The following is a 13,531-nucleotide window of genomic DNA, read 5'->3' on the forward strand; positions in this document are numbered from 1 at the left end:
TATAGAAACTGCTGGGGTGTGTGTGTGGGTGTGTGTGTGTGTGTGTGTGTGTGTGTGTGTGTGCGTCCCCGCTGTCATTAAAGTTTCATCAGGCTGGCTGGGTATGGATAGTAAACACAGTGGGCGGAGCTTTCCTGACGTCCCCGCAGCGTTTTGAAATCCCGTTCTGAAGACTCCGTCTCCATATCGAACATTTGAAACCAGATGGAATGTGATTGGTCCAGCCTGTCACGTGACCGCATCACGTGGACAGAGGAGGAGCTGTGATTGGTTTTATTCTGTGACTTAAAGTTTTGCATAAATCGCCCAACAGATGACTGATGTGAAACTCAGAGTGTGGTGAAGCAGCAGGTTCTAGAACCTGGAGACAGAGACCAGGTCCAGGTCTGGAACCAGGAGCTTTATTTCTTTATTTACACTCTGAAAATCAGCATTTTTGAATGGTTCTAATGAGACCAGGGCTCTTTTTGAAACCAGCGTCATTGCCTCCTGCTGGAATTACCCAGAATTCCAGCTTTTTGCACTTCAGCCTGATCTTCATGCTTTATCAGCAGAGGCTGGTGCCTCTGGTGCTCCAACTATAGTGGGATCACACTCCTCAGCCTCCTTGAGAAAGTCTGTTCCCGGGTTCTGGAGAGGAGGATCCGACCGATAGTCGAACCTCGGATTCAGGAGGAACAATGCGGTTTTCGTCCTGGTCCTGAAACCCTGGACCACCTCTAGACCCTCCATAGGGGCTCAAGGGTTCGTGGGAGTTCACCCAACCAGTCCACATGTGTTTTGTGGATTTGGAGAAGGCGTTCGACGGCGTCCCTCGTGGTGTCTTGTGGGGGGGCTTCGGGGATACGGAGTCCGGGGCCCCTTGTTCAGGGCCGTTTGGTCTCTGTAGGACCGGAGTAGGAGTCTGGTCCACATTGCCGGCAGTAAGTCGGACCTGTTCCCGGTGCATGTTGGACTCCAGCAGGGCTGAACTTTGTCTCCGGTTCTGTTCAGAATCTTTATGGACAGAATTTCTAGGTGCAGCCAGGGACGGAGGGGGTCCGGTTCAGGGACCAGGGGCCGGAGGGGGTCCGGTTCAGGGACCAGGGGCTGGAGGGGGTCCGATTTGGGGACCACAGGATCTCATCTTTGCTTTTTGCAGATGATGTTGTCCTGTTGGCTCCATCGGACCAGGACCATCATGCAATGGGGCAGTTCTCAGCTGAGTGTGAAGTGACAGGGATGAGGATCAGCACCTCCAGATCCGAGGCCATGGTCCTCGACCAGAGGAAGGTGGTCTGTCCTCTCCAGGTCGGTGGAGAGACTCTGGTCCAGGTGGAGGAGTTTCAGTATCTTGGGGTCTTGTTCACAGTGGGGGGCGGATGGAGGAGAGACTGACAGGCGGATCGGTGCAGCGGCTGCAGTGATCAGTCGTATCGGTCCGTTGTGGTGTAGAAGGAGCTGAGCCGAAAGGAGAAGCTCTTGATTTACCGGTCAATCTACGTTCCCACCCTCACAAAGGACAAGATCCTGGATACAAGCGGCCGAAATGATCTTCCTCCATAGGGGGGCTGGACTCCCTTAGAGACAGGGGGAGGAGCTGGGAGTAGAGCCGCTACTCCTCCACATCGAGAGGAACCAGCTGAGGAGGCTCAGCACCTCTTTAGAATGGAACCTCCTGGACGCCTCTCTGGGGAGGTGTTCCGGGCATGTCCCACCTGGACGAGACCCCGGGGAAGACCCAGGACACTCTGGAGAGACTATGTCTCTGGGCTGGCCTGGGAACGCCTTGAGATCCTCCAAGAAGAGCTGGAGGAAGAGTCTGGGGACAGGAAGTCTGGGGACAGGAAGTCTGGGCATCTCTGCTTAGACTGCTGCCCCAAGACCCGGTCCTGGATAAGCGCTGGAAAATGGATGGTTGGGTGGAGGCTGCTCCTCCAAGCGAATCTTCCAACAAATGTTTAAATGAAGCTTTCTGAGCTGCAGCAGCTGCTTTGCTGGATCTGGACACTCAGTGTCTCCGTCCCTCCAGTCTTCAGTGTCTCCGTCCCTCCAATCTTCAGTCTTCGGATCCTGAACTCCTCAGAAGCTGCAGAGTTTCCTCCAGACTGTCTCCAGCTGTCCCGCCGTCTCCTGGCTCCTCTGGACCTGAGGACTCTCTGGTCTCTGACTCTGGTCTGGTCTGTCCCCTGCAGTCCGGAGAGACGGCCCTGCACGTGGCGGCTCGCTATGGCAACGTGGACGTGGTGAGCTACCTGCTCAGCATCCGGGCCAACCCCGACCTGTCGGACAGGGTGAGCACGCACACGCACACGCACACGCACACGCACACGCACACGCACACACGCACACACGCACACACACACGCACACCCCTGACCGTGGCGTCCGTCCCCGTCCCTCCAGGAGCAGGAGACGCCGCTGCACTGCGCCGCCTGGCACGGCTACTCGCCGGTGGCCCGGGCGCTCTGCCAGGCCGGCTGCAACGTGGACGCCCAGAACCGCGAGGGCGAGACGGCGCTGCTCACCGCCGCCGCCCGCGGCTTCGTGGACATCGTGGAGTGTCTGGTGGAGCACCGGGCGGAGCTGGAGGCCGCCGACAAGGTGAGGGTCCGCCGGCCGTTCGCAACGGCGAACCGGCGCCGGCGCCCGACTGACGGCTCCCGCCGCTCCTCCAGGACGGACACACGGCGCTCCACCTGGCCGTCCGCCGCTGCCAGGTGGAGGTGGTCCGCCGCCTCCTCCGGCACCGCTGCCACCTGGACCGGCAGGATCGCCACGGCAACACGCCTCTCCACATCGCCTGCAAGGACGGGAACCTGCCCGTCGTCATGGCGATCTGCAGCGCCAAGGCCAACCTGGACCTCCCCAATAAGGTGGGTCCTGTTAGCATGTAGCATCTGTCTGATCCTGAGGCTCTTTAGCATGTAGCATCTAGCTTGTAGCATGTAGCTTGTAGCACGTAGCATGTAGCATGTAGCTTCTAGCATCACTGGTGTGTGAACCTGAGACTCTTTAGCATGTAGCTTGTAGCATGTGGCATCTAGCATGTAGCATGTAGTACGTAGCTTTTAGCGGGTAGCATGTAGCTTGTAGCATGTAGCATCCAGCATGTAGCTTGTAGCCAGTCTTTTCCACGTCTGTGTTTCTTGATTTTGAGGTTTCAGGATTCAAACATTACGCCGGTTCGTTCGTATTAAACTTTTTCTCCGTCTGTTGGTTCAAACCTGAGGAGAAGCCGGCGGGACGTTGATGGCAGCTGTTTGACTCCTGCTGTCCTCCATGTGTCTCTGTCCTCAGTCCGGCCGGACGCCTCTCCACCTGGCGGCCTCCAACGGCGGTCTGGAGGTGGTGCGGCACCTCTGCCTGGTGGGGGCCAACATCGACGCCGTCACCAATGTGAGCAGTGATCCTCCAGGGCCACTAGTGGGCGCTGCACACACTGTGTGCGCACTCACACACACATACACACACATGCTGCAGCGAGCAGACTGGTGCTGCAGCAGCTTTCTGCTGTCAGACAGAGACGCCTGCTGGTCACACACGGTACTGCCGGCTGGCCGTGACTCTTCAGAGACGTCACATGACCATCCTGACCTGGAACCACAGAGAACCTGCTGGTTTCCGGCCTCCGGCTCACCGCCTGTGTTTTCTGTCTGTCAGGACGGGAAGAGCGCCGAGGACCTGGCGTCCGGCGAGCACCCGCACATCGTGTCGCTGCTGGGAAAACTCAAGAAGGTCAAAGTTCATCTCCAGTATATGTCCATGATTAACTGCAGTTCAGTCAGTGTGTGTTCAGAAGTGTGTGTTCCTGGTTCAGTTAGTGTTTATTCAGAAGTGTGTTTTCTGTTGAATGTTTCTTCTTTTTTCATTTTTTTGCCTTTTTTTTTGACGGGTTTCGTCCATTTTTACAGAAACGGTTGAATCGGTAACAAGTCTTTCCACTCTTCCTGGAGGTTCTGCAGGTTCTGAATGATCTGATCATCTGATCGACCAGCAGGAGCTAGAGGTTCTAGATATTCAGGAGTGGTTCTAGATGTTCTGGGACGTTTCTATGTTCTCCAAACGGATGTTCACTCTGTAGAAATGCTCCCATCTGATGGTTCCTCTGGCCGGTTCCTCTGGCCGGTTCCTCTGGCCGGTTCCTCTGGCCGGTTCCTGCGGTTCCCCGGGTGTCTGACAGCGCCGCTGTGCCCGTGTCTCCTCCAGGAGAACCACCGCGCCGGCTTCGTGCAGCAGCTGCGGCCGGCGGCCGGCGTCCAGCCGCGGATCAAGCTGAAGCTGCTGGGCCCGGCGGCGGCGGGGAAGAGCTCCCTGCTGGAGTCGCTCAGGTGCGGCATCCTGCGCAGCTTCTTCAGGAGGAGGAGGACCCGGCTCTCCAGCGCCACCCGACACCCCAACTCCCCCAGCAGTGCCAAGCCCGCCGGTACGACACTCTGCCCTGGAGCCTAGGAGCCAGGCAGCTGGAGGAAGAACTGTTACTGACACCGCTGGCTGGATGGTTGATTGGTTGGTTGGTTGGTTGATTGGTTGAATGGTTGATTTATTGGTTGGATGATTGGTTGGTTGGTTGTTTGGTTGGTTAGATGGTTGATTAGATGGTTGGTTGGTTGGATGGTTGATTGGTTGGTTGAATGTTTGATTGGTTGGTGGTTGGATTGGTTGTTTGGTTAGTTGGATGGTTGATTAGATGGTTAGTTGGTTGGTTTATTGGTTGGTTGGTTGGATGGTTGATTAGTTGGTTGTTTGGTTGGTTGGTTGATTGGTTGGTGTTTGGTTGGATGTTTGGTTAGTTGGCTGGTTGGATGGTGGATTGGTTGGTGGTTTGGTTGGATGTTTGGTTGGTTGGTGGTTTGGTTGGTTGGTTGGATGGTTGGTTGGTTGGATGGTTGGGTGGTTGGTTGATTGGTTGGTTGATTAGTGGGTTTGTTGGTTGGTTGGTTGGATGGTTGATTAGATGGTTGTTTGGTTGGATGGTTGTTTGTTTGGTTGTTTGGTTGGTTGGATGGTTGATTGGTTGGTGGTTTGGTTGGTTTATTGGTTGGTTGGTTGGTTGGTTGGTTGGATGGTTGGTGCTTTGTTTGGTTGGTTGATTGGTTGGTGGTTTGGTTGGTTGGTTGGTTGGTTGGATGGTTGTTTAGTTGGTGGTTTGGTTGGTTGGTTGGTTGGATGGTTGATTGGTTGGTGGTTTGGTTGGTTGGTTGGTTGGATGGTTGATTGGTGGTTTGGTTGGTTGTTTGGTTGGTTGGTTGGTTGGTTGGTTGGTTTGATGGTTGATTAGTTGTTTGTTTGGTTGGTTGGATGGTTGATTAGTTGGTTGGTTGATTGGTTGGTGGTTTGGTTGGTTGGTTGATTGGTTGGTGGTTTGGTTGGTTGGTTGGTTGATTGGTTTTGGTTTGGTTGGTTGATTGGTTTATTAGTGGGTTGGTTGGTTGGTTGGTTGATTAGATGGTTGGTTGGTTTTTTTTAAAAAAAAAAAGATGGTTGGTTGGTTGATTAGATGGTTGGTTGGCTGGTTGGATGGTTGTTTGGTTGGTTGGTTTATTAGTTGGTTGGTGGTTTGGTTGGATGGTTGATTGGTTGGTGGTTTGGTTGGTTGGTTGGATGGTTGATTAGTTGGTTGGTTGGTCGGATGGTTGATTGGTTGGTGGTTTGGTTGGTTGGGTGGTTGGGTGGTTGGTTGGTTGGTTGGTTGGGTGGTTGGGTGGTTGGTTGATTGGTTGGTTGATTAGTGGGTTTGTTTGTTGGTTGGTTGGTTGGTTGGTTGATTAGATGGTTGGTTGGTTTTTTGGTTGGTTGGTTTATTAGTTGGTTGGTGGTTTGGTTGGATGTTTGATTGGTTGGTGGTTGGTTGGTTGGTTGGTTGGTTGTTTGGTTGGTTGAATGGTTCATTAGTTGGTTCGTTGCTGGATCGATTGATCGATCGATTGATCTCCTGTATCTAAAATCAAACCAATCAGCTTTGAAACTTTTCCTCAGGATAAAATTTGTCTGTAAAATTTCAAAAAGGAGAAAACTGATTTTAAGACAGTTGAGATCATTTTAACAAAAACTTTTCTTATCTTGCATCAATAAGACATTTATAAACTTCATCTGAGAGCCCAAAATATTCTGGTTTTATCTTTTTGACCTTTTATTAAAAACATTATTTTTATCATTTTATGTTTTGCATTTCCACTCTTTTTCCATTCATTTCTGCTTCATCTTTGTATTTTTTATTTACATTTTCAATTTATTTTTAGCTTCTTTTCTTGAACTTTTTGCAGCTTCTTTTTTTTATTTTGCTTTGATTTTTTTTTTGCCATTTTAGCTTCATTTCTCTCTTAATTTTTCACAATTTAAGCTATTTTAGCTTTTTGATTTTTTTTTTTTTAGGTATTTTAGCTTTTTTCTTTCTATTTGTTTAAAAAAATTAACCTGTTTTATTAGATTATTTTCTGCAGCTCTTAAGTTGTTAGAGTATTTTTCACTCCTGTGTAGTTTTGATGATGACTGATAAAACGGGGCTACAGTAAAGGATCGATGCTTTATTAACTTTATTCCTGTGGGGATCTGTAACATTTCTGTCAGGATGTTTAAAAAGACACGTTTGGAGCCGCAGCTCGTTGTCCTGCAGCAGAGGTCAAAGGTCACAGCCTGTTTGGCAGCCTGCCTGGAGGCCGTCTGTGGAGCGATGGCGCCCCCTGCTGGTTCAGACTCGCTGGTTCAAACTGGGTCCTGGAGAGCTCAGAGGTCAAGCTACCAGACAGGAGAACTTTCAAAGAAGATGTAGTTGAGGAACCGTTAGAGGAGAGGATTACTGGATTCCTCAGGATTCTGCAGCTGAACTGTTTCTTGGAACTGGCCTTGGTTCTGCGGTCAGACTCGGTTCTGCCGCCACGTTTCTTTCCTGGTGGAATCCAGTGGTTTTCTGGTCTTTGATGTGGAATCCGGTGGATTCCTGGTCTTTGATGTGGAATCCGGTGGATTCCTGGTCTTTGATGTGGAATCCGGTGGATTCCTGGTGCTTGTTGTGGAATCCGGTCTTCTGTACCTGGTGTCTGACGCTGTCCCGGTTCCGTCCCGGTTCTCCTCAGTGTCGGTCAGCATCTCCAACCTGTACCCGGGCTGTGAGAACGTCAGCGTCCGCAGCCGCAGCATGATGTTCGAGCCCAGCCTGACCAAGGGGGTCCTGGAGGTCTTCTCTCCGGCCCACGGCGGCCTGACGGCAGCCGACGAGCAGGCCACCAAGGCCATCGACATCCAGCAGGCCAGCATCCACGGTGAGACCCGCCAGGACCCAGAGAACCCCCTGACCCCCCGGCCCCCCTGACCCTCCCTGGCTGTGTGCAGGTGTGGGGGACTTCAGCGTCTGGGAGTTCTCGGGGAACCCGGTCTACTACTGCACCTACGACTACTTTGCGGCCAACGACCCGACGGCGATCCACCTGGTCCTGTTCAGCCTGGAGGAGCCGTACGAGACCCAGCTGAGCCACGTCAGCTACTGGCTCAACCTGCTGAAGGCCCTGACCCCGCCCCAGGACCACATCGGTGAGACCCGCACCGCCGAGAACCACAACCTCGAGAACCACGACCCCGAGAACCTCCGTGCCAGCAGCTGGTCTCTCTGGGGAACTGAGAGCTTTCCCTTCGCGTCAGTGTTCACCTGTGATGTGTGCGTGTGTGTGTGCGTGTGTGTGTCTCTGCAGCGTTCGCCGGCCGCCTCCAGCAGCCGCTCGTGGTCGTCCTGGTGGCGACGCATGCCGACCTGGCCGGCGTTCCCCGGGCGTTCTCCGGGGAGTTCTGCTACGACAGAGAGAGAGCGCTGCTCAAGGAGGTCAGGAACAGGTGAGAACCGAACCCTGACCCTCCCAGCGGGGGCTCCGCCCCCAAGCCCTGCCGCCAAGCTCCGCCCACACACGCTGGCTTGGTTTTTCCCGTCACGGCAGAACAGACCTGAATGTCCAGAGATCTGTCTCAGAACCGTCAGAGCGTCCACCACTGTGCGACCCAGGTTTGACCGGGTCCCCTTGTGTCCAGGTTCGGGAGCGACCTGCAGATCAGCGACAAGCTGTTCGTTCTGGACGCCGGCGCCTCCAACTCCAGAGACATGAAGCTGCTGAGGAGCCACCTGCAGGAGCTGCGCTCCGCCATGCTGTCCGTGAGTCCCTCCACACCTGCTCGCTCCGGCTGTACTCTGACCCGATGTCCGACTGTACTCTGACCCGATGTCCGACTGTACTCTGACCCGATGTCTGACTGTACTCTGACCTGATGTCAGACTGTACTCTGACCCGATGTCCAGCTGTACTCTGACCCGATGTCCGACTGTACTCTGACCCGATGTCCGGCTGTACTCTGACCCGATGTCCGGCTGTACTCTGACCCGATGTCCGACTGTACTCTGACCCGATGTCTGACTGTACTCTGACCCGATGTCCGGCTGTACTCTGACCCGATGTCCGGCTGTACTCTGACCTGATGTCTGACTGTACTCTGACCTGATGTCTGACTGTACTCTGACCCGATGTCCGGCTGTACTCTGACCTGATGTCTGACTGTACTCTGACCCGATGTCTGACTGTACTCTGACCCGATGTCCGGCTGTACTCTGTCCTGATGTCCAGCTGTACTCTGACCTGATGTCTGACTGTACTCTGACCTGATGTCTGACTGTACTCTGACCTGATGTCTGACTGTACTCTGACCTGATGTCTGACTGTACTCTGACCCGATGTCCGGCTGTACTCTGACCTGATGTCTGACTGTACTCTGTCCTGATGTCCAGCTGTACTCTGACCTTATGTCCGGCTGTACTCTGACCTGATGTCCGGCTGTATTCTGACCTGATGTCTGACTGTACTGACCTGAGCTCCGGCTGTCCCTGCAGCGGTGCGTTCCCATGACGCCGCTGGCGGAGCGGCTGCTGGCGGCGCTGCCGGCCTGGAGGAAGGCGGGCGGGCCCGGCCAGCTGATGTCGTGGCAGCAGTTCGTGAGCGACGTGCAGGAGCACATCAACCCGCTGGCGAGCCGCGAGCAGCTGCGCTCGCTGGCCCTGCAGCTGCACAGCATGGGCGAGGTGAGCGCAGCGGCGCCGTGCCCGCCGCCCGGAGGCCCCGCCCCCCGTAACCCCGGCTCCGTCTCCTCCTCAGGTCAACCTGATGCAGAGCGAGACGGTGCGGGACGTGGTGCTGCTGGAGCCGCGCTGGCTCTGCTCCATCCTGGGCCGGCTGCTGTCCGCCGACACGCCCACCGCCATCCACCACTACCGCGGCCGCTACCGGCTGGACGAGGTGCAAGCCCTGGCCCCCGACTGCGACGTGGACGAGCTGCTGCAGGTGCTAGACGCCATGGACGTGTGCGCCCGCGACGCCGCCGACCCCTCCATGGTGGACGTGCCGGCGCTCATCAAGACGGGCGGCCTGCGGCGCTCCTGGACGGAGGAGGAGGAGGAGGAGGAGGCGGCGCTGCTGTACGGCGGCGTGCGGCTGGTGCCGGCCGAGCACCTGACCGCCTTCCCCTGCGGCCTGTTCCACAAGCTGCAGGTCAACCTGTGCCGCTGGAGCCGCCAGCAGAAGCCAGAGGACGACGGCGGTGGCGGCGGAGGCGAGGACCCGGACGGGGACGTCCACCTGTGGACCAACGGGGCCCGGGTGAGCCGGGCGGGGGCGGAGGCCCTGGTGCTGCTGGTCAACCACGGCCAGGGCGTGGAGATCCAGGTGCGCGGGCGCGAGTCGGAGCGGGCCCGGTGCTACGCCCTGCTGGACGCCGTGTGCAGCGTGACGGAGAACCTGCTGGCCTCCACGCTGCCGGGCCAGCTGACGGCGCGGTACTACCTGAGCCCCCGGCAGCTGCGGGAGCGCCACGCCCCCGTCATGGTCTACCAGCCCAAGGACTTCCTGCGGGCGCTGGCGCAGCGCGAGACGTCGCTGGCCAACACCATGGCCGGCTACCGCGAGAGCTTCAGCTGCATCCTGGCCTTCGGCTGCGCCGAGGTGTACCAGCGGGGGGCGCTGGCGCCCGACGTGCACATCGCCGACGTGCCCCTGCTGGCCCGCCGCAAGCTGAGCCGCATGCTGGACCCGCCGGACGCCCTGGGCAAGGACTGGTGCCTGCTGGCCATGAACCTGGGCCTCAGCGAGCTGGTGGCCAAACACAGCAACGGGACCCCGAACGGGACGCCCGGCGAGGCGGACCCGGACCGGGACCCGGACCCGGACCCTGAGGCGGCGGCGCTGCGGCAGCCCAGCCCGACGGCGGCGCTGCTGCGGGAGTGGAGCGCCCGGCCCGACAGCACCGTCGGGGTCCTGATGGCCAAGCTGAGGGAGCTGGGCCGCCGGGACGCCGCCGACTTCCTGCTCAGGGTCACGCCGGTGTTCAGGGTCAACCTGGAGGCGCTGGGCGGCGCCGCCGCCCCCGGGTATCCGCCCGCCTGCAATGGCGGCACGTCCTACAACTCCATCAGCTCCGTGGTGTCCCGCTGACGGGTGGAGTCAGCCTCTCCACCCCCCGCCGCTCTGCCGCCGCCCCCCCCCCCCCCCGCCGCTCCGCCCCTCGCTGCTCCGCTCCCGTGAATGTTGTGAAGGAAGTGAGCTCCAAAGAGGAAGTCCGCCCTTCTGCCCCGTCGTGCCGCGTCTGCAAACCCCTCCATCCTGCTCACAGAGTGAACGCTCGGACAAGTCCGGACTCGTCGGTCACCCCTCACCGCCGCCCGTCCCCCCGGACGCCACGCCGGCCGTTCTGCTCAGCGTTTAAATAATTCACAGCATTTGTTTGATGGTGCCTTCACGGCTTCTGCCTCCCTGAAGAGCACAAGCAGAACCGCCGGAGAACCGGGCCTGCTGGAGTTCTGGAGTTCTCCGGGGCGGCCCGAGAACCGGGCCTTGTTGACACTTCGCCCATCGAGGCCCGCTGAGAACAAGAACCGCGAAGCAGCAACCCTCATTTCAAGATGTTAGGAAGTGAATTTCTGCCGCAGCTCAAAGGGAAAACCGTCCGTCCGTCTCTTCCTCCATCCATCAGAGGAACGTCTCGTTTTTTAACGGTTCTCTGTTTTTACAGGTTCCACAGTTTCCTGATTGTTTCAGTTCACTTGAAGGGTCCAAACAGAGAAGGTCAGATTCTCAGTCTCATGATTCTGAAGCATTTTTTTTTTTTAACTCTGTTTTTTTTACCTGTAGTTAAATCAGTTGGACCTGAAGGTGACCGAGTGTTTCGTTACCGTAGCAACCAAAGAACCACACTGACCAAAACAGGAAGGTTGATTTTACTGTTGTTTCTGGAGGAACTTTGATTTTGATTCCTGTCAATCATGGATGTGTTGAATTGTCTTGGTGGACCGTCGCCCTCTAGTGGCTGTGATGAAAACAACACGAACGTTCCGCTGATCAGAACCAGGCGGATCTAAAGCCTGAAGCGTCTGAACCTGTGGGTCCTGTAAGAACCTGAAAGCTGAGCTGGTCTGGACTGAGGGATGGTTCCAGGTCATGAGGTCGTTTCTCCCGCCGCGGCGCCGTGACGCCGCCTGCCTCACGGTGGAGCTGAAGAACCGCCGTTCTCCGGATGCGAAGGCCTTCTGCAGTATTTCACTCCCTTCAGTGTTCCCGTCGGTTCCTCTTCCTCCGGTTCCCCGTTCCGTCTCCAACTCGCCAATGTGATGTAAATATTCTCCAGCCAGGTGTTCTCCATCGTTCTGCTGAAGCAGCGTGGAACATTCCGTTCAGATCCAAACAGACCGAGGAACCCGCTCAGCGGTCTGACTTTTTTCCTAGTTCTCCGCTAGCATTAGCAAGCTAATGAAAGAGCAGCTGAAATACCAGGTTCTGCCACCAGGTGGAACCTTGAGGCCGGTTCTGTCCCGAGCTTTAACTGAAGCACGTCAGGAACGTGACGTTCGCCTGCTAACCGTGGAGACAGAACCCGTCCTGATGTGCAATACTGGAGCTGACGGAACGTCAGGAGAACGTTATCCGGATCCGACAGGCGGCGCCGCTCCGACGCGCTGAGGCAGAATGAATGTACCACTAACAGAACATCCCCGTTCTGTCATGAGAACCTTGAAAGGACCTCCTGGTTCTACCATGAGAACCTTGCTGTGTCGTGTGCCTGAACCCCTCCTCCGCCCCTCTGTTCCGTCGGTTCTAGGGTTCTCTCTGGGTTCTCTCTGGGTTCTCTCTGGGTTCTCTCCGGGTTCTCTCTGGGTTCTCTCTGGGTTCTCTCCGGGTTCTCTCTGGGTTCTCTCCGGGTTCTCTCCGGGCTCTCTCCCTGTACAGTTGTGGAACCTGTTTCTCTTTTTGAAACTGAAATGGGCTTTATGATTCTTCTTCTGATCGGTTTTCTTTCTCTTGACGGCGCTCGGAGCTGAATGGAGGAGTCTGGGGTCCCCGGTTCGACTCCGCTCACACCGCCGCCTTGCACAAAGTCTCTCTGTTGCTATTTAAGTTCGGTTCTCTCAGCATGTTCTTGGTACATCCGACACTTTATAGTGTGAAACGTTTTATAATAAATTCTTTACTTCATACCAGAGAGTCTCTGTGGCTCATTGGAAGGAGGCTGATCCACTGATCCATCGCACCGCTGATCCACTGCTCCACCACAATACTCCACCACAATACTGCTCCTCCGCACCGCTCCATTGATCCACCGCTCCGCTGATCCACTGCACCACACTACTGATCTACTGATCCACTGCACTGCCACACCACTGATCCATTGATCCACCGCACCGCTCCACCACTGCCGTTACGATTTTTTTTTTTTTATTATTGTGATTAATCACGATCGGCTCAAAGAAAAGAAATTGATGCTGAAAGTCATTTTCCTGTTTTGAGTTCCGAGGACGACGTTCTTTAAGGGTTACAGCTTCACAAATGATGCAATTAATCGCAGTTTTAAAAAGGTTCATCGTTGACTGTCCTCCGTTGATTAATGCGATTAAAACCGACAGCCCTAGGTTTCCTGTTTACACAGAGGGGGAGTCTTCAGCGACTCCGTTGCCGTGGAGACGGACCCCCAAACGCAGCGGCGGTAGAGAAGCGTAGAACGGTTCCCCGGCTGGTTCCTCACTGGAGCCTTCAGCAGAACCGTCTTCCGCCCAGCTGTTTCCCAGAGGAAAGCTGTTTTTTTTTTTTTTGCAGAGCTCAGTGTTTCGGACCACGTGCCGCCGCCGCGGCGTGACGCTGACGAGGCCGCGCCGCGCTGAGCTCAGCTGAGCCGGCGCTTCCTGCCTCGTCACGCTTCCTGCTCGTGACGGCGTCATGCCGCCAGATGCTGGTGACTCAGGACTTCTGCAGAGTGTCAGCTGAACGTTCAACCTGAAAGTTCTTGATTTGTTTCATACGATTCATAAAGTTTGCCAGAAGCGTCTTTTATTGTCCATTTGACACTGAGGCAGGTTCGACCGAGGCGAGCGGCGCCGCTGTGCTCCCCCCGGACTGGGACGAGTCCGGTCCTGTTGGCGCTGTTGCTCCGCTGATTGTGTGTTTGGTGAGAACAGGCCGGACTCTCAGCTTGGACTTCGGCCGGCGTCCTGCTCGCTTTGGTTTTTGCGAACGTGGCACATTTAAGAAGCGACT

General features: G+C 55.9%; 1 protein-coding gene across 1 annotated transcript in view; it reads left to right on the plus strand.

The window, feature by feature from the left end:
* dapk1 (death-associated protein kinase 1) overlaps nucleotides 1–12,477 on the plus strand; it is a 37,013-nt gene extending 24,536 nt beyond the window's left edge. The window contains exons 15-26 of the mRNA XM_030103918.1: nucleotides 2,175–2,273; nucleotides 2,385–2,582; nucleotides 2,657–2,854; nucleotides 3,279–3,377; nucleotides 3,642–3,716; nucleotides 4,188–4,404; nucleotides 7,055–7,240; nucleotides 7,311–7,508; nucleotides 7,667–7,805; nucleotides 7,998–8,118; nucleotides 8,848–9,036; nucleotides 9,110–12,477. Coding sequence (XP_029959778.1) covers nucleotides 2,175–2,273; nucleotides 2,385–2,582; nucleotides 2,657–2,854; nucleotides 3,279–3,377; nucleotides 3,642–3,716; nucleotides 4,188–4,404; nucleotides 7,055–7,240; nucleotides 7,311–7,508; nucleotides 7,667–7,805; nucleotides 7,998–8,118; nucleotides 8,848–9,036; nucleotides 9,110–10,441 — 3,051 coding nt within the window. The 3' untranslated portion in view covers nucleotides 10,442–12,477. The remainder of the gene's footprint in view (nucleotides 1–2,174; nucleotides 2,274–2,384; nucleotides 2,583–2,656; nucleotides 2,855–3,278; nucleotides 3,378–3,641; nucleotides 3,717–4,187; nucleotides 4,405–7,054; nucleotides 7,241–7,310; nucleotides 7,509–7,666; nucleotides 7,806–7,997; nucleotides 8,119–8,847; nucleotides 9,037–9,109) is intronic.
* The last annotated feature ends 1,054 nt before the right edge of the window (nucleotides 12,478–13,531 follow it).

The sequence above is a fragment of the Salarias fasciatus genome, chromosome 12 (assembly GCF_902148845.1).
Source record: "Salarias fasciatus chromosome 12, fSalaFa1.1, whole genome shotgun sequence".
NCBI classification, from domain to species: Eukaryota; Metazoa; Chordata; class Actinopteri; order Blenniiformes; family Blenniidae; genus Salarias; species Salarias fasciatus.